The sequence below is a fragment of the Pseudorasbora parva genome, chromosome 22 (genome assembly GCF_024679245.1).
Source record: "Pseudorasbora parva isolate DD20220531a chromosome 22, ASM2467924v1, whole genome shotgun sequence".
NCBI classification, from domain to species: Eukaryota; Metazoa; Chordata; class Actinopteri; order Cypriniformes; family Gobionidae; genus Pseudorasbora; species Pseudorasbora parva.
Window position 1 is genome coordinate 13,041,851 of NC_090193.1, and position 19,623 is coordinate 13,061,473.

Below are 19,623 nucleotides of genomic sequence, written 5' to 3' on the forward strand. Positions count from 1 at the left end.
GATTACAGTTCAGAGCTCCACCACCGAAGTTCAGGGGTGTGGTCTGGACCGTGGTCCCCCTGACCCAGAGGCAGGTTATGGAACAAGAAGTGCAGTCTCTGCTGGTCAAGGAGGCGATGGAACGGGTCCCTCCGCCAGACAGGGAGTCGGGCTTTTACAGCCGCTACTTCATTGTTCCCAAAAAGGGTGGGGGCTTACGTCCAATATTAGATCTGAGGCACCTGAATAGGTCTCTGAGGAGATTCAGGTTCAAGATGCTCACAATTCAAATGATTGTGAGCCTGATCCATTTCGAGGACTGGTTCGTCACAATAGATCTAAAGGACGCATACTTTCATGTCTCCATCCTTCCTGCCCACAGGAAGTTCCTGAGGTTCACTTTCAGGGGCGAAGCGTACCAATATCGGGTGCTTCCTTTCAGTCTAGCTCTTTCTTCAGGGCATCCGTGTACTGAATTATATCGACGACTGGCTCATTATGGCACAGTCGCGCAAGATGGCGATTCGGCATCGAGATGTCGTTTTAGCCCATCTCAGGTGCTTGGGGCTGAGACTAAACACGGCCAAAAGCGTGTTAACACCCGCCCAGAGGACCACGTTCCTCGGTGTAGTATGGGACTCGACCACGATGTGGGTGACTATGTCCCCCGCATGGGTGGGGTCTATACTGGCGGAGGTCTCAGGTATGAAGCTAGGCCACAGCCGCAGTGTGAAGCAGTTTCAGAGACTGCTGGGACTCATGGCAGCAGCGTCCAACGTGATTCCGTTTCGGCCTGCTATACATGAGGCCCCTCCAGTAGTGGCTAGGAACCAAGGGGTTCTCCTCGAGGGGAAAACCTTTCCATATGATCAGGGTAACGCGCAGATGCCTTCGTTCCCTCGTTATATGGAAGAATCCGAGGTTCCTGTCCCAAGGGCCAGTGTTAGGAGCGTTATGTTGCAGGAAGATCCTTTCAACAGACGCCTCCCTCACGGGCTGGGGCGCGGTCATGGAAGGCCGGTTTACGAGAGGCATGTGGGAACCCCAGCATTCCTCCTAGCACATAAATTGCTTGGAAATGTTGGCGGTTTACAAAGCTTTGAAGAGCTTTCTCCCGGACCTCCACGGCCACCATGTCCTGATACGATCCTACAACACGTCAGTTGTATCGTATCTGAATCACCAGGGGGGTCTGAGGTCGCGCCCACAATGCAGGTTGGCGCATCAGATCCTCCTGTGGTCCCAGGGGAAACTGTCGTCTCTCAGAGCAATGTACGTCCCAGGGGACCAGAACCAGGGAGCGGACGTCCTGTCGAGGCAGGGGCTGAGGCCCGGGGAGTGGCGGCTCCACCCCGAGGTGGTGGAGGCCATGTGCGCGAGGTTCGGCCCGGTGGAAGTGGATCTGTTTGCATCTCTAGAAACGACCCACTGCCCACTGTGGTTTGGCCTCAGGCCTCCGGCACCGCTGGGGCTGGATGCCATGACACAGACGTGGCTGAGGGGGCGTCTGTACGCATTTCCCCCGATCGTTCTGCTCCCGGGAGTTCTAGAGCGAGTCCGCCGGGAGGGCATCAGCCTCCTATTAGTGGCACCCCGGTGGCCGTCTCGAGCTTGGTTCTCCGACATTGTGGCAGTACTAGATGGCCTCCCATGGCAGGTCCCTCTGAGGAGGGATCTGCGGTCTCAGGCAGGGTGAATGATATTCCACCCCAGGCCAGAGCTGTGGGACCTCTGGGTCTGGCCCTTGAGGGGGCAAAGTATCTAGAGGATGTATGGAGTGATTTTTGTGCCATAATTAAACAAACAAATCCAGCATTTTGCAAACAAACACGATCTGCTTTGCAAAGGAAAACTCAACTCGCAAACAAACAGAAAGCGATGTGCAAATACAAAGAACAGTTTGAGCGAAAACGCAGAGAAGTAACAAATATATGTATTGTGTTTTGCAAATAAATGAGTGAGCATGCATATTTCACAAATAAATACAAACCATCCTACAAATTGCATGTAACCTTTGAACAAATACCAAATCTAGTCCACATAAATGCATACATGTTTGTAATTATCTCTCAGCTTAATTTTCTCACAAAAGCAGTTCGCGCTGATTTTCTCACAAATGCAGTTCGCGCTGATTTTCTCACAAATGCAGTTCAGGCAGATTTTCTCACAAATGTAGTTGAGCAACTTCCTCTACCAGAACAGCAGATGGCGCTTTGGGTCAATTTACGTTTTTCAAACACGTTTTCAGACGAAAATGAGCGAGGAACCGGATGCAGTATTTCTGTCTTACTGTATCTATTATTAAACATTTTGAGATTTCCACTTTGTCAACCCTATTTCATAAAAACAAAACAAACAAAAAAAACATAAAAATATATAGCTATTATTGTGACCAACAAGTGCAAAATCAGTAGTGACATTATGGCTGAAAACATTTTTGCTATGGCTAGTTTTTTCTCATTAAAATGCATGCATCTATCCTCCCTATCATTTATCCACTGTAGTGTAACAGGATATAAAAAAGTATTTACTTTTATGTCATTTGTACATTTGATGATACAATTTAAATGAGAACATTCAAAATAGCGTAAGGGTATATATCGTGTCACAATATATTGCAATACAAAAATGCAAAAATATGTATTGTGGTATTGTGGATTAAAGTTTAGACAGATTTAGTTTTGTATATGTTACTGTCACATTAAATATGGTAAATCCTGATAAAATAAAATATATTTTAAGCAGAGTAGGCTATATATTATAAGCAGAATGATTAATATTTGTTTTTCTGCTGTCACCATTTCCCTGTGTATGGGGGAGAAGGACCAAGCCCAGCCAACTATAGTTCACCTCTGATGCAATATAAAATTTAGCACTTTAATGAACACTGTTACCATAAAACTATACCATTTTAACTATTTTTGTTCAAAGTATTGTGGGTGTATTGCACTGCAGGGTCGTAACCACCATAGACATTGAAGGGGAAAAGTCCCCCCCAATAATTAGAAAGGGCCAAATTGACCCCCGAAGAGGCTCTGTATGTTGTTGTTGGGATGACAAAAAAGTTTAAAAGTAACATTTTAGTCTGTTTTGCCTCAGGTCTAACTGCGCTTGTCAATGTCAAAAAGATTGAGATGGCCAATCAAATCAAAGTAGGCGGGGTTTGCGTTCTCTTTTGGCTTGTGCATACAGCCTTCACACACAGACGAGCCAATCTATCGCTTAATGCCGTTGCGGAGAGAGACTCTATTCCCTGTGTCCCTGCTCTTAATATACAATCATTGAATATCTTTGATTTTAATGAAGAAGAAAAGAAAAAAAACTTCATAAGAGCGGATTAGAACCAGAAACCTTTGACACGGTTAAAATAAATTCTACCACCAGACCAGCAAGGTATACAGATATAAGCCGCTCAATGTATTTATTCACTAAGGCGAAGAATCTCAGGACTAATATTATATTTAACACAAATTAATGCAAATATTGTTTGTGAATAGTCCCAAAAGGCTTATCCCCTCCCCCCAAAAATGAGTGAATTATTACATGCCTGAAATCTGCTGTTATGGAAGAGAATTGCATTTGTGAGAAAATCTACACAAAGTGCATTTATGAGAAAATCAGTGCGAACTGCATTTGTGAGAAAATCAGCCTGAACTGCATTTGTGAGAAAATCAGTGCGAACTGCATTTGTGAGAAAATCAGTGCGAACTGCATTTGTGAGAAAATCTGCTGGAACTGGATTTGCACATCGCTCTCTGTTTGTTTGCAAGTCGTGTTTTCCTTTGCAAAGCAGATCGTGTTTGTTTGCAAAATAATGGATTTATTTGTTTAATTATGGCACAAAATTCATTCCATAAGGATGGCCTGCCACAAGAGGTCGTAGAGACCATTCTCAGCTCTAGGGCTCCCTCTACGAGGAAACTGTATAGCCTTAAGTGGAATGTCTTCACTAGCTGGTGTAGAGAACAGAGGGTGGACCCAGTTAACTGCACAGTGGCCACAGTGCTGGAGTTCCTCCAAGACCGTTTCTCCGCCGGTCTGACCCCATCCAGTCTGAAGGTGTATGTGGCTGCCATAGGGGCTTTCCACTCGCCTTTAGACGGGGGCCCGCTGGGTAGACACCACTTGGTAGCACGGTTCCTCCGTGGGGCTAGGAGGTTGAGGCCTGCGGCTCATCCTAGAGTCCCAGCATGGAACCTGGCAGTGGTTCTTGAAGGGCTGGTTGAGGCCCCCTTCGAACCATTGGAGTCGGCAGAGGCAAAAAATCTGACCCTCAAGGTAGCTTTTCTCCTCGCTATCACTTCTCTGAGGAGAGTGGGGGACCTTCAGGCCTTTGCGGTAACGCCAACTTGCTTGGAGTTTGCCCCTGGCGGGGTGAAAGCTACGTGCCCAAGGTCCCATCTACGGGGATGGGGTCGGTGTTTCTTCAGGCATTTCATCCTCCGCCTCACGTGACGGCAGAGGAAGCTAGGCTGCACCTGCTCTGCCCTGTCAGGGCATTGAGAATTTATTTGGACAGGTCAGCTCATTGGAGAAAGTCGGACCAGCTTTTGGTGTGTTTTGGCTCCCCTAAGAAAGGGTTGCCTGCGGCGAGACAGACTATTACTAACTGGATCGTGCAGGCTACAGCCATGGCTTATCAGGTGCGCAATCTGCCTTCACCCATAGCCGTGAGGGCTCACTCTACGAGGGGCTTGGCCTCCTCGGTGGCCCTCCTTTCGGGAGCCTCACTTATTGAGATTTGTGAGGCGGCAGAATCCACACACCTTTATAAGATTCTATAAGCTGGACCTCCCGGCTACGCCGGGTGCTAGAGTGCTCGCATCCAGAGTGTGCCTGGTACTCAGCTTCACACCAGGATGTGCGTGTTTCGGTGTGGCATAGTGGGTATTGCGTTCCCAGAGTTTCTTCACTCGACGACACAGTGTTGAGTTCCCTCGATAAAGGGAACGTCTCGGGTGACTATTGTAACCCTTGTTCCCTGAGAGGGAACGAGACACTGCGTCTCGTCGCCACACCTGCACGTAGAGCGCTCGCTTCATCGCAAAGGCTGTCTTTCGTTTGGGGCGGCGCCTTCTTATAGCTTCCACGTACGCCGTGGCCTACTACGTCATGACGTTGCACCAATCGGATTGGTGGCTGATTTCATTCATACTTAAGAGCCGTCACGCTGGGGGCGTTCCCAGAGTGTCGTCACTCGACGACGCAGTGTCTCGTTCCCTCTCAGGGAACAAGGGTTACAATAGTAACCCGAGACGTTTTTGCAGCATATATGACCCCTACATTATTCTGTTAGAACATATAAGAATCACAGATGTTTTTAACAAAACTTTTCCTTATGGGAATGATAACTGCTTCGGTCTTAAACTAGCAGAAAACACTGGCATTGAACTTGCAGATCTAAGTGATATTTAACTGGCATCTCACCATGTCATCAGTGATGTAGAGGCGGAGGGCGCCAGCACTGTGGTACACAAAGCCTGCTGAGTTGATGGAGAAGGCAGATACTCCAATGTACATCATATTAGTGTCCTGACAAGGCAACGAGAAAGGTGTTGGGGAGAAAGGTGGTTCCTTGTGTTGTCCAATGTTGTAGAATTCCCCCTATAGAGTGTGAAAAAAAATCTAAATGTAGCTATAAAATGTGGTTTTAACAGAGATTTTGACATGTTTTCGAGAAATATAACACATGGTAGTGCTTAATATTACCTTTAAATCCAAGTCAATTGAAGTATTAGAAATGACAGGAGACCCCACCATGGAGTAGTCAATTTCAGCATATTGGTCAACTTTGGCTAATACTGGAGGGTCAACAAACAAAAATGTGTTGTTGTTTTTTTGTTTTTGTTTTTTTACTAAATAATTGTATTAAATAATGCTGTTTTTTATACCAATCCTAGGAAAATAATAAATAATTTATCACATAACCATTTAATGTTTTCAAGTGGGGGTTCATTTCAGCAATGGAGTCAGCCACCAAAAGGCAGATCTGAAACAGCAGATAGATTGTGGTATGTAAAACTATGGTAAGCCCTTACATTGCATCTCAGTTTTTAGCAGTATACATAGTGGGAAGAATAGAAGGCATTTATACAGCCTAGAATGCTTACCTGTTTTTGCAGAGCATTGCGTAAAGCCTTATTAATGAAGGAACTGAAGAGGTTATACAACCAGCTGTCATAAATACAGGAAATAATAGTGTAAAAGGTCATTAGATGAAAATCTTTCAAATGTCATTTTTGGTCAAATAACTTTAATTCCTGATGTTATATTATTAAATTTATTAATATTAAACTAATGCAGGGCTTTTCAAACTTTATGATCCCAAGGACCGCCAAATGACAAACCTTTTTTGACGGACCCCCTTCCTAAAAACCATCTACATATGTTTATGTACGAAAAAATAAATAAAAAAAAAATAAACTGTTAGATAAATGGTAAGTGTGATGTTATAAATACAAATTGTTTCCAAACTTAAATTGGCTATACTAAATGTTGGATGTATGAACCTGAAGAAGGTTACAGTTTCAATAAAATAAAATAAAATGTGTATAAGCAACTTTCAAAATAAATAAATGTAAGCTGCTTAGTACTGCATTAATAATGCTGCCTTAAATCCCAAGTGAGCAAAATAAAGGGGACTGTAGTGAGAAAAAACTAGAACGATTAAAAGCAAACATACCATTTTGGAAAGTATGTATACAACAAGAAAAGAGAGAAACATTTAGAAATGAAACAGTTAATGTAGAACAGTGGTTTTCAAACCCTGGGTCGTGACCCTCGGGTGGGTTGCGAGAATTAAAAAATGGGTTGCCAGGACAATTAAGAAGAATTGAGTTAGCTTACATTAAAAATTAAAAAAAAATATTTTCATAAAATAAGTCTATAGGCCTATATAAAAGTAATAAATACATGAAATATATTTGACTTAAATAATTAACAGATTAAGAAAAAAAAGGAAAAGAAATGTGCGACCGTTGCTGCTGACTGGTTCATTATCGTGAGGCGCGACGCTTCTCCAAACAAGCTCACGAAATGGAAACCCAGACGACAGAGAGCAAATCTTGTTTTCTTTAGGCTATTTTACAATAGCACAATGTTGCAAACACTTTTGCAATTTTGAACAATGTCCTTCTCTTATTATCTGTATGACCATTACAGATATTTGTTTCCTCTGCTATTACGCACGGGCGCCTCACGTGCACACAACATGCGAACTGTGATGTCATTGCAAATTTGACATCGCAGTCAGTTCATTATTAAAATAAAACAGCCAACCTAATATATAAAAAGTTACACAGCTCAGTTTAAATAGTCAGAAGTAGCCAACAATTCTTGCCATTCAGCGTGTGCACTGCTCCACTCAGGTGTTTCCAACACTCGCAACATTCATGTTTCGTGCCGCTCCTGTCCGCATACAACATCGTTTTTTTCTTCTGTAAGTCCATGACACTATTTCAAGCAATTTAACGTAAAAGCTGCGTGTGCATGGTTTGGAGTGGCAGAATACTTGCAAAGTGCGCTCCCTTCATAATTCCAAAAAAGCTATTGTTATGTATGTAATACTGCTTTTCCCCTATTGTGCCTGCAGGTGGCACTGCCACTTGTAATTATTAGTTGTTGTGTTCTTTAAAATAAATTCAGAAGAAGTAAAGTATTCCTGAATGTTCGGCTGTGTTTATTGAAGGTGGTTTAACCCCAAGTGTTTACTACATGTTATGATAGTGAGACAACATAACATAATTGGCGACGAGGTGGATTCTTTGTACGAAACTACCATAGTGAATCTTGAGTAGTTAGGTGTACTACAACTTTTATTTTATTTTCTCAGCGTAGCTAAAGTGTGCTAGGTTAGCTAGAATGGCTGCTACCAATGGCCACATGGAAGCGTTTGATGAAAACGGTGAACCATGGACCACTTACATTTAAAGAGTTGACCACTTCATAAAAGCTAATAGCATTGAGGCCGACAAGAAAGTGCGTGTGCTACTCAGTGTGATCGGAGGAAAAACATATGGATTACTCCGAAGTCTTCATCGCGCCGGACAAACCCGGAGAGAAAAGTTTTAGAGACATCACAGACACGCTACAGCAGCACTTCTCTCCGAAGCCCCTGGTCATCGCGGAGCGTTTTCGTTTCCACAGGCGGAATCAGGAAGAGAGCGAGTTGGTGACACAGTATGTTGCAGTACTTAGAGGATTGTCAGAACACTGTGAATTTGGGGGACATTTGGATGATGCTCTTCGCGATGGATTTGTGTGTGGTTTGAAGAGTGAGGCTACACAAAAGCACTTGTTGACTGAATCTACGCTGACTTTTCAGAGAGCGGTAGAGTTAGCGGTATTTTTAGTGTTTATCAAAGAGTAAAAACAAATGCAAACGATGTGGAAAGAATAACCATAGTGACGATGACTGCTGGTTTATGGACAAAAACTGTAACACATGTGGAAAAAAGGGCCATATCAGTCGCGTTTGCAGGAAAACTAACGATGACAGAAAAACAAAGAGAGCTGCACGGCCAACGAAAGCAATTAAGCAGAAAGGCTATATAAAAAAGGGAAGTGTACACCGCCTTGATGCTGATGCAATGTCCAATGATGATGACAGATTCTGATTTGGCTCTGTATAAACTGTCACAGCCTGGAGAAAAAGTCCAGTATCATTGTGAAACCAGAAATTGAGGGTATGCCACTGGAAATGGAACTGGACACGGGTGCAGCAGTGTCATTGATTTCAACAGAGACTTATGATCGAATATTGAAACACCTGCCCTTAAACCAACTGACATTGTTCTTCGTACATACACAGGACAAGCATTGCATCCTGAAGGTGTAATTGATGTACATGTAAAAATGGGCAAGCAGACAGCTGTTCTTCCATTGTATGTCATGCAGGGGGACTATCCACCACTTTATGGCAGAGAGTGGTTGCGTCGAATCAAACTGAACTGGAAAGAAATAAAAACAGTCAAATTGAAGACAATAGAAGCTGTGCTGCAGAAACATTCCACTGTTTTCTCTAAACATTTGGGAGAAATGAAGAGCATTAAAGCTAAAATAACATTGAAACCTGAACACAAACCCAAGTTCCCTTTCAGTCAGTCACGTTCGACGTACGTCGGAACTGAACCGACGAATTGGGATCTGAACTCAGAGACCTATCCACTTCAAGTGTATAAAAACGAGCCAATCGGAGATTGGCATGTGATCCACACATTCCATGCTCCGCCCCGCAGTGCGGGTATAAATAAGGAAGTAGAATGGCAGATCAATGCTTTCAACTTCGGAGCCGAACAGTAGTGTTTGCTGTTCCCACGAAGAGTGTTAAAATTGAATCTCGTGAGAGAAGGAGAACTGCCAGTGTGGGTGAAACGACGCTTCAGCGAGTGATCGACAGTTGCAATTGCTTGCATTCAAAAAAGAGCTTTTTGTTGGTTCGCTGGGCGTTTTTTCCAAACTTGAGTGCCACACACAGGCTTGCACTGTGGACTGTGTGCTGGCCGCAGTCATCTCCCTGAGTGCTTCAGCACATCTAAAAGAGCAGTTTTTCCATTCTAAAAGAACAAAACGGTTTGACCCTGCGTCTTTTTCAAGATGTCATTCAAACCGTGCATTCCTGGAATGCAACTGTTTCCTGTCCTCGTTGATGGCCACGATCGCATGTGAGATTGCGATCGTGGGTGATTCATGTTCTCGCAAAGAACATGGTCACGTCGACGCGTTGTTCATCTCACCCTTCTCATAAAAGGCTTGAGTGTTCAGCGCGCTGTGTGCCGTCGAGCGGCCGGCTGACGGCGGTGGTTGTCACAACAACCAGCGTGCGTCAGTCGGCGCTTTAGATGCGATCGAGTTTAGATGGGGTGGAGTTCCTTCGCCTATCCCCCGATCTAGTTTATTTTCTGGTGTTACTGGAAAAGGGCTACTTTGGCTGATAAGCGCTGGTGGCCTGAGGATTACAGTGGGAATACCCTGCCGGGTAAATCCCTTCGGGCCCCCACTCCTCTATCGCATCAAAAGCATCCTGAGAGGACAGATGTCAATTGCTGCATCAGAGAGAGGGAAATATGGAGTGCCATAAGGGCCAAAAATATATATATAATTGTTTTCCCTCTCTCACTGCCCTCTGCCCTGCACGCACGAGGGTAGTCCCAGCCCAGGGGTTGTGCAGGAACTGCGTGCGGTGTTGGACCTCGCCCTAGGGGCGACGAAAATCACTGCACGCTCCCTGGGTCAGGCGGAGTCCACACTAGTGGTCCAGGAACAGGGGGCTAACCTGGCAGATATGCATAAGAAAAGCCTGTCTGTCAGGTTGGCCTCCTCGGCGACGCCAACAAGAAGTTTGCCCAGCAGTTCTTGGTGGCCCAGAAGCAGATGGAGGCGTTGCACCATGGTGCCAATGACCAGCTGCTCGGTCGTCGGTTGCTGCGCCTCTGCCGGCTTGTCACCGAGGGCATCCCCTCCTGCGTCCGCCTCCACCCTGCTAGAGCCGAGCAGCAGCCTCCACTGGAGGAGCAGGGTGCCGGGCGCGAGGGAGGCGCCCAACCCGTCCAGGGTCCCGCTAACCGGCAGGCAAGCGCAATGGGACGCGGCCCTGAGACGGACAGGCTGGGGAGAACAGGAGCTGCTCGGGGGGAGGTGATATTCGTATCCCTCCCCCACCCCCTCGGAGGAGGACCGGGGGGCCCTGACTGGTTAACGTTTCTGCCACTGGCTCTCCGGAGTCCAGCGGTACCCACATTTTCAGAGAAGTTTCCTCTCTCTCTGGGCCCCAAGAGGGCCAGGTTGGAAGTGTGCGACGCCCCCGGGCCTTGCTGCTTCTTTCCTCCCCTCCCTCGCCAGGGGCCAGTAGTGTGGGTATTGAGACCTCCCCTGGGCCTTCTCACCCACACTCCACACCCCAACCTGGAGCACTCGGACAACACTCCGGGCCGCCTTCGGGCCTCTCAAGTAGGGTCTGAGTGCCCCACCTCCCTGCCTTCGGGCAGCAGGCAGCAGGGTGGGCTGTGAGGATGCCTCTGGCCTTCTCAGCCACTCTCTACCCCTCCCGGGAACACTCAGATAACACTCTGGGCCGCCCACGGGCCTCCCGAGTCGGGTCTGATTCTCCCACCTCTCTGCCTCTGGGCAGCGAGCAGCCGAGTGAGCTCGAGGACGCCTCCGGGCCTTCTCACCCACTGCCTGTCTGCACCAGGAGTACTCGCACGACACTCCGGGCCGCCTCCGGGCCTCCCGAGTCGAGCCAGAGCACTCCATTGCGCTGCCCCACCCCGGGCATGTCTGTGGTGTTGTTGGTCCCGCGGGTATGGTCCCTGGGAGTGTGGCTACAGCTCCCTCGACCGTCCCGCTGGCTCATCAGTACCATCAGACTCAGCTACGTCATTCAGTTCATCCGCCGGCCACCCAAGTACAAGGGCGTCCTCTTCACCTTCACCACCAGCGATGCTCGAGTCTTGCGGTCAGAGATCGAGGTCCTACTGGCGAAGGACGCGATCGAGCCGGTTCCTCCAGCTGAGATGAAGACAGGGTTCTACAGTCCCTACTTCATCGTGCTCAAGAAAGGGGGTGGGCTACGGTCAATCCTGGACCTGCGCGTCCTGAATCGGGCCCTGCACAAGCTCCCGTTTCGGATGTTAACGCAGAAACACATTTTTCAATGCATCCGTCCCCAGGATTGGTTCGCAGCGATCGACCTGAAGGACGCGTACTTCATGTCTCGATTCTCCTTCGACACAGACCGTTCCTAGGTTTTGCGTCCGAGGGATGGGCATACCAGTACAAGGTCCTGCCATTCGGGCTGTCCCTGTCGCCTCGCGTCTTACGAAGATCGCGGAGGCAGCCATTGTTCCAATCCGAGAACGCGGCGTTCGCATTCTCAACTATCTCGACGACTGGCTCATTCTCGCCCAGTCTCGGTAGCAGTTGTGCGAACACAGGGACATGGTGCTCAGTCACCTCAGCCTGTTGGGCCTTCGGGTCAACCGAGAGAAGAGCAAGCTCTGTTCTACTCAGAGAATCTCTTACCTCAGTATGGAGCTGGATTCGGTCAACCAGACTGCGCGCCTCACGGAGGAGCGAGTCAGGTCGGTGTTGAACTGCTTGAATATGTTCAAAGGCAGAACAGCAGTCCCACTGAAACTTTTTCAGAGGTTCCTGGGGCATATGGCATCTGCAGCCGCAGTGACGCCGCTCGGATTGCTTCATATGAGACCGCTCCAACACTGGCTTCATGGCCGAGTCCCGAGGTGGGCATGGCGGAGCGGCCAGTACCGGGTCCCAGTGACTCCGTATTGCCGCCAAACCTTCAGTCCTTGGTCAGACACGACATTTCTCCAGGCCAGGGTGCCCTTAGAACAAGTGTCCAGGCATGCTGCGCTGTTCACGGATGCCTCATCCATGGGCTGGGGGGCCACGTATAACGGGCATGCAGTTGCGGATCTGTGGACGGAACCGCAATTGCATTGGCATATCAATTGCCTTGAGTTGCTAGCAGTACACTTGGCACTGCGCCGCCTCAAGGGGCTGCTGCGTGGCAAGCATGTACTGGTCTGGATGGACAACATGGCGGCCGTTGCGTACATCAACCGTCAGGGTGGTCTACGCTCCCGTCGCATGTTCCAACTCGCCCGCCACCTGCTCCTGTGGAGTCAGAAGCAGCTGAGGTCGCTTTGGGCCATTCATGTCCCTGGTGCGCTCAACCAGACAGCCGACAAGCTCTCTCTGCAGCCAGCACCTCCGGGAGAGTGGCGACTCCACCCCCAGGCGGTCCAGCTGATATGGGATCAGTTCGGAGCCACACAGGTAGACCTGTTGCCTCTCCGGACTCGACCCATTGCCAGTGGTACTTTCCCCTGACCGGGGGTACCCTCGACACAGATGCACTGGCACACAGCTGGCCCCGGGACCTACGCAAGTAAGCGTTTCCCCCAGTGAGCCTTCTTGCACAGACTCTGTGCAAAGTCAGGGAGGACGCGGAGCAGGTCTTGCTAGTTGGGCCGTATTGGCCCAACCGGACCTGGTTCCCAGAACTTACTCTCCTCGCGACAGCCCCTCCTTGGCCCATTCCCCTGAGGAAGGACCTTCTTTCTCAGGGACGGGGCACTCTATGGCACCCGCGTCCAGACCTCTGGAATGTTCATGTCTGGTCCCTGGACGGGACGCGGAGGTTCTAGATGGACTACCACAAGCAGTCGTTGATACCATCTCTTCAGCTAGAGCCCCCTCTACGAGGCGCCTCTATGTACTGAAGTGGAACCTGTTCGTTGAGTGGTGCTCTTCCCACCGGGAAGACCCCCGAAGGTGTGCGATTGGTGTCTAGCTTTCCTTCCTGCAAGACGGGTTGGAGCTCATCTTGTCAATGAAGACAGTGCTCCTGACTTCATTGGCCCTCTGGGCCGGATACGTGCGTTTATTGTCTCCAGTTGTGTTCCCCGGGAAACCGGCTAACCCTGTCGAGCTCCTCCGTCACCCCTTGCGGTGTCAGACATTGCGGACCCTCTGACGCTAGGCCTGCACCCGTATGCTTGTGGAACGTGGTTGTAGGCTGGGTTCCATATGTAGCGGTTCCCTCACGGCAACCCCATATGTGTATTCCTCCACGGTACCAGCTACTCTTCGGGCTAGCCCCGTGTCTTTCCCTTGACAGATCCCGCTCTGTCGTCTCTGGGCGTGTTCTTTCCCCCCTACAATTAGGCTGGAACCACCCCAGAGACTGCCATATGTTGCACTACCCTGCCAGGTTAGTCCTTATGTTATTCCGTCACCACTCCTTCCCTGAAGGACGTGGCTCCGCAGCGTACCTCTTCCGAGAGGGCATGCTTCCCAGCGGTCTATGGTCACTCTAAGCGGGTCTTGCAGAAAGAGCAGTGACTGATCTCCCTGCTTGGAGCCCTGACTTCCGTACCATACTAGACGGTCCAGCGCGCTCAAGCAGGACGCTGGAAGGGCCAGCATCCTGGCGTTTTCAATAGGGATCCCAATTCGTCGGTTCAGTTCCGACGTACGTCGAACGTGACCGACTGAAAGGGAACGTCTTGGTTACGTATATAACCCTCGTTCCCTGAAGAAGGGAACGGAGACGTACGTCCCGTCACCAGGTGCTGTGCTTCCGCTATGAGCCCAGTCATGTATTCGGCTCCTCAGCTGAAAAAAAGCATTGATCTTTTCCACTTCCTTATTTATACCCGCACTGCTTTGCGGAGCATGGAATGTGTGGATCACATGCCAATCTCCGATTGGCTCGTTTTTATACACTCGAAGTGGATAGGTCTCTGAGTTCAGATCCCAATTTGTCGGTTCAGTTCCGACGTACGTCTCCGTTCCCTTCTTCAGGGAATAAGGGTTACATACGTAACCGAGACGTTTTGTCAGCCCAGAGTTGTTCCATATGCTCTTCGTCCAAAAGTCGAGCTTGGAGCTATGCACCATATTTTACAAGCTCTGTATAATGTCCATTGTTACCTGGATGACATTCTGGTTACGGGGCGGACTGAAGCGGACCACCTAGAAAATCTGGATGCAGTCCTTGAACGGCTTGAACAGTTTGGCTTGCATGCTGAGAAGGAGAAATGTGACTTTTTCAAGGACTCATTGGAATACCTGGGTCACATAATTGATGCTGAAGGTTTACACAAGTCACCCAATAAAGTAAGTGCAATTGTCAATGCACCAGCTCCATCAAACATCACACAGCTGAGATCATTTCTCGGCCTGTTAAATTATTATGGAAGATTCATACCCAACCTGGCAACCATAGCGAATCCTCTGAATGCCCTGTTGTGTATAGGAAAACGCTGGCAGTGGTCTGCAGAGTGTGATGCTGCATTCAAAAAGCCTAAAGATCAGCTAGTGTCACACAATGTCTTGACACACTACGACCCCCAGAACGCCATTTGGCTTGCTTTTGACGCATCACCTTATGGCATTGGTGCCATCATTTCTCACGTGTTACCCAGCGGTGAAGAAAAGCCAATAGCCTTTGCATCACGCACACTTAGCAAGGCAGAACAGAATTATGCGCAGATTGAGCGTGAGGCTCTGGCCATAGTGTTTGGGGTCAGAAAATTCCACCAGTATCTTTACAGATGAAAATTCAAGCTTTTCACAGATCACCGCCCCTTACTATGATTTTCGGGCCGCAAAAAGGAATTCCGTCTATGGCAGCAGCGCGGATGCAAAGGTGGGCATTACTTTTGTCTGCGCATAACTACACCATTGAGTACAAAAGAGCTGAACATCACGCAAATGCAGATGGTCTTTCCTGCCTGCCATTACAATTAGAGCACAAAGAGAAAAAGGATGCCGTAGAGCTGTTTTACCTCGGACAAATGGAGAAACTCCCTGTCAGTGCCACTGATATCTGACATGAGACTATGAGTGACTCAACCTTGTCTACAATCGTCAAAATGGTCATAAAAGGGACTCAAGCTGTCAACCTTTCTGGTAACAGTGGACTCTCTCCTTTCATCTCCGGACGCAATGAGCTGTCTATCCAACATGGGTGTTTAATGCGGGGCTTGAGAGTCGTTGTTCCCTACAAGCTGCGGAAAAGAGTACTAGAGGAACTGCACACTGGCCACCCAGGAATTGTCTGAATGAAAGCCATTGCTCGCAGTTATGTCTGGTGGCCTGGTGTTGATGCTGACATTGAACTGCAAGTAAAAACGTGTCAGTCATGTCAACAAATACAGAAAATGCCAGCCCAAGCACTCCTCCACCCATGGGAGTGGCCAAGCAAACCATGGGAGCGTATACATGTAGATTTTGCTGGGCCATGTGAGGGTCACTATGGCAAGGGGGCGTGGTTCAGCGAGGTCTGCAGCGGGAGAGAGAGCCGCGGGACGAGCGGTAAGTGAGTGGGTTGGACGCAGATTGATAACACCTGTCTCTTGTTCCAGTAATGGGCGTGGAGAGAGGTTAAAACGCTGGCGGAATCGGAAGCAGGAGAGAGAGAGACGGACTGCTGACGCACCCCCCTGAGACACTGAGATATCCGGAACCCGGAAGTACTATGACCCGGAAGTAAAACTGAGACTGAGCATATGAGAAAAGACAGACGCTGAAGTGTGCACGTTGTGATTTAAGTCATTCAATAAAAGACGTCAGCAGTCCAAGCCGACCCCTTGTCCTCTTCCTTCCTTACCTTACGAATTCGTTACAGTCACATGTACCTAGTCGTGGTTGACGCACATTCGAAGTGGCCTGAGGTGCAGTTGATGACATCAACAACAGCAGAAAAAACAATTTAAGTTTTGCGGAACCACTTTAGCCATTATGGACTTCCTGAAGTCCTTGTAAGTGATAATGGCCCCAATTCGTCTCTCAGGAGTTTGTAACTTTCCTGAAAGCCAAGCATGTAAAACATATCCGTTCCGCCCCATATCACCCGGCAACCAATGGGCAGGCTGAAAGGTTTGTTCAGTCGCTAAAACAAGCACTGAAGGCTTCTAAGGGCTCTTCTACTCTCCAGAGGCGGCTGGAAACCTTTTTGCTGACATACCGCAACCCACCACATCCAACGACAAGAGAGTCCCCTTCCCTGATGTTTTTGGGACGCCAGCTGCGCACACGGCTAGATGCCTTGAAGCCCAGTGTAACAGCTGCTGTGTGACTCTCACAGACCTCCCAGGTTCTTCGGAGAGCTGGTTGTTCGAAGCCAAGACAGTTTGGAGTTGGTGATGCTGTGCTGGCTCGAGATTACAGAGGGAGAGAGAGATGGACTTCAGGTGTAGTGAAGGCTCAAAGTGGTCCAGTATCTTATACTGTAGATGTAGGAGCTTCTGAGGAATGGAGGCGGCATGCTGATCAACTCTTGTCTATTCCGAATCAAACAGCTGAAACTCTGGTGACACAACCATCTGACACCAGTGATGTGTCTGTTCCCATACAAGCCTCTTTAAATGGCACTTCTTATCCACCACCAGCAAAGGAACAAGATGTTAACAGTGACACATCAATGGAGTCTCAGACAAACCATGGCAAACTCAACATTCCATCAGTGCAGATCAGATGTTATCCAGCCAGAGTGATCAAGCCTCCCAATCGTCTGACATTATAGAGCCATGAGAGATGCTTGCTGGACTGAACTGTAATTAGTTATATTAGTGAGCCTGTTCTGACATGGGGCAGAATAATCCCCCAACTGGCTTGAGGCAAGAGGCAGTCTACCCTCTACCTCTAGAGTAGAAAAATAAATAAATGCTGAATTTTTGCATTTCTGAGAAAGCAATGTTTTCTTTGTTTCTGGATTAAGAGGGGAGGAAATGTTATGTATGTAATTCTGCTTTTCCCCTATTGTGCCTGCAGGTGGCACTGCCACTTGCAATTATTAGTTGTTGTGTTCTTTAAAATAAATTCAGAAGAAGTAAAGTATTCCTAAATGTTCAGCTGTGTTTATTGAACGTGGTTTAACCCCAAGTGTTTACTACATGTTATGATAGTGAGACAACATAACAGGTATCATCTCAGTTCAACGCGATCTCACAAAGCTCTGTTATCAATAAAAATTACTGCACAATGAATCTTTCAAAATGTCTAAACTTTCTTTGTTATAATCAGAGGATTATAATCAGCATACAGAATTCAGCACTGCGCCAAAACTCCTTTGAGCGGTGAGTGGATTTTCTCTTAAATACATCTGTTTGCCATTGCGTTCTAGAAATAAACATGGGCTATGTTTAACCAATATATTGGTTACATTGCACAACGCAGCAAAACGTGTTATAGGCCTACTCTGCCTTCACCTGTAAATCGTTTTTATTTTATTTTATAACAATTTATTTGTTTCTAGATGTTTCTTTTTAGATTTTTTTTAAATTTTGCGATAGTCATGCAAAGTCCGCACTCAGCCATCAAATCTAGTCCCGCACCGCGCGCTCTATGCGTTGGGTTCCGCGGGTTCTGTGAGTTCCGCGGGAGTGGAGGTCTCTATTCTCAAGCTCATTTTTGCGCATGTGAAGAGGATGATTTTTTCCATCAATATTGCATGCGAGTTAAGTAGCAAAAGCCTATAATAAATAATGGTTTAGCATCCAAATACATCACAAGTATGGAGACATTTGGGCTCGAATGAGGGATTTAGTCCAACACTGGTTACTTTCAGTTCCTCATTAAATTATTTCGTTTTGGCTTTATATAGTTCTGAATACCGTTAAATTTGAAGGATTTGTTTTGGAGTGAGGGGAACTAAAATAACCTATGTTTGTAGTGTTTAATGTTTGTAGTGTAGCTACATTATTTTGCTTTATTTACAATTATTTCTGAATGCAATCAAATGCGACTTATACGTGATTTACCTGTTTTTCTCTCTCTTTCAAAAGTTTTGTTGGTTAACGGTTAACTAGTTAATTAGCCCAATAGGCCTAGCTATCAAATTAGTGCAAAATTAACATTGCGCTGTTGTGAATGCATCAAGGATCAAAAGCGGTTGTGTGGAAAAGTGCTGAGCTGAATATGTGTGCCTTCTAGTGGCTGAATGGAGAATACAGTCAAATGGCCCATTGTAGCCTATACAAGTATTGTTATGCTTGGCTTGACTCATTTGATTTGAATGTAAATCTTCGGTTGTAGGCCTTTATATGGGTCGCGACAACTAACCAAAAAAAAAAAAAAAGAGAAAAGAGGGTCGCTCTTAAAAAAGTTTGAAAACCACTGCCTTAGAACCTTCTGGAGGACCCCAGTTTGAAACTAATACATAGTATTTTGATTGTTTAATTTATCAGCTTATCAAATGTCCTCTTATAAGAAGTTAATATTGGCCTGTCCCACCTAACGGAACTTTCTAACTCTGCCCTTCCTTAAAAAAAGTGTTCCTTAAAATTGACCCAACCCAAATATATACTATGACAAAATTTAAAGTAAGACAAATTACACTTTATTTATTTATTTATGTAAAGGTTGCACAATTAACATGTCACTCAAAAACAAAGCTATTTTTCCCCTTTTTACTCAAATCATTTAGAAAAAAGACACAGATTGTGCTTCCACTGAAATGTCCTTTTTACATGTTATAATATTTAGCAAAAAAGAAATGCAGTTATTTTGTGTGTGTGTGTGTGTGTGTGTGTGTGTGGGGGGGGGGGGGGGCGTGGTTTAGCAAGGTCTGTGCCGGGAGAGAGAGTCAGGAGACAGGTGTGCAGTAAGTGGGTGAAGTGCAAATAATGAACACCTGTGTCTTGTTCCAGTAATGGGCGTGGAGAGACCATATAAACCACCAGGAAGAGGTGTTAGAGGAGAGAGACTGTCTGGAGGCTTGGGAACCACACACACACACACACACACACACACACACACACACACACACACACACACACACACACACACACACACACACACACACACACACACACACATCCACACACCCACATCCACACACACCCACCCACATCCACACACCCACACACCCACCCACATCCACACACCTACCCACATCCACACACCCACACACCCACACCCACCCCGGAGACTGACCCAGCTCTGGAGAGCTGTTGAACTGAAACTGAGAAACCTTTAAGTTTATTTTGAACGCCAGTGGGAGGGACTTATGTTCTGTGACAGAAAAGAGTATAATAAAAAGTACCCAAGTCTCCAACAAGCCGACCCTGCCTTCTTCCTTCCTTATCCCAATTGAACTTTGTTACAGTGGTGCCG

The 19,623-nt window shown here is 47.2% G+C and overlaps 1 protein-coding gene across 2 annotated transcripts in view; it reads right to left on the reverse strand.

The window, feature by feature from the left end:
- LOC137057979 (bactericidal permeability-increasing protein-like) overlaps positions 1 to 19,623 on the reverse strand; it is a 130,693-nt gene that overhangs the window by 33,289 nt on the left and 77,781 nt on the right. For both annotated transcript variants that reach the window (XM_067431098.1, XM_067431099.1), the window contains exons 6-9: positions 6,090 to 6,153; positions 5,908 to 5,968; positions 5,689 to 5,780; positions 5,407 to 5,583 (exon numbers count right to left, since the gene is read on the reverse strand). In XM_067431098.1, the coding sequence (XP_067287199.1) occupies positions 5,407 to 5,583; positions 5,689 to 5,780; positions 5,908 to 5,968; positions 6,090 to 6,153 (394 nt within the window). The remainder of the gene's footprint in view (positions 1 to 5,406; positions 5,584 to 5,688; positions 5,781 to 5,907; positions 5,969 to 6,089; positions 6,154 to 19,623) is intronic.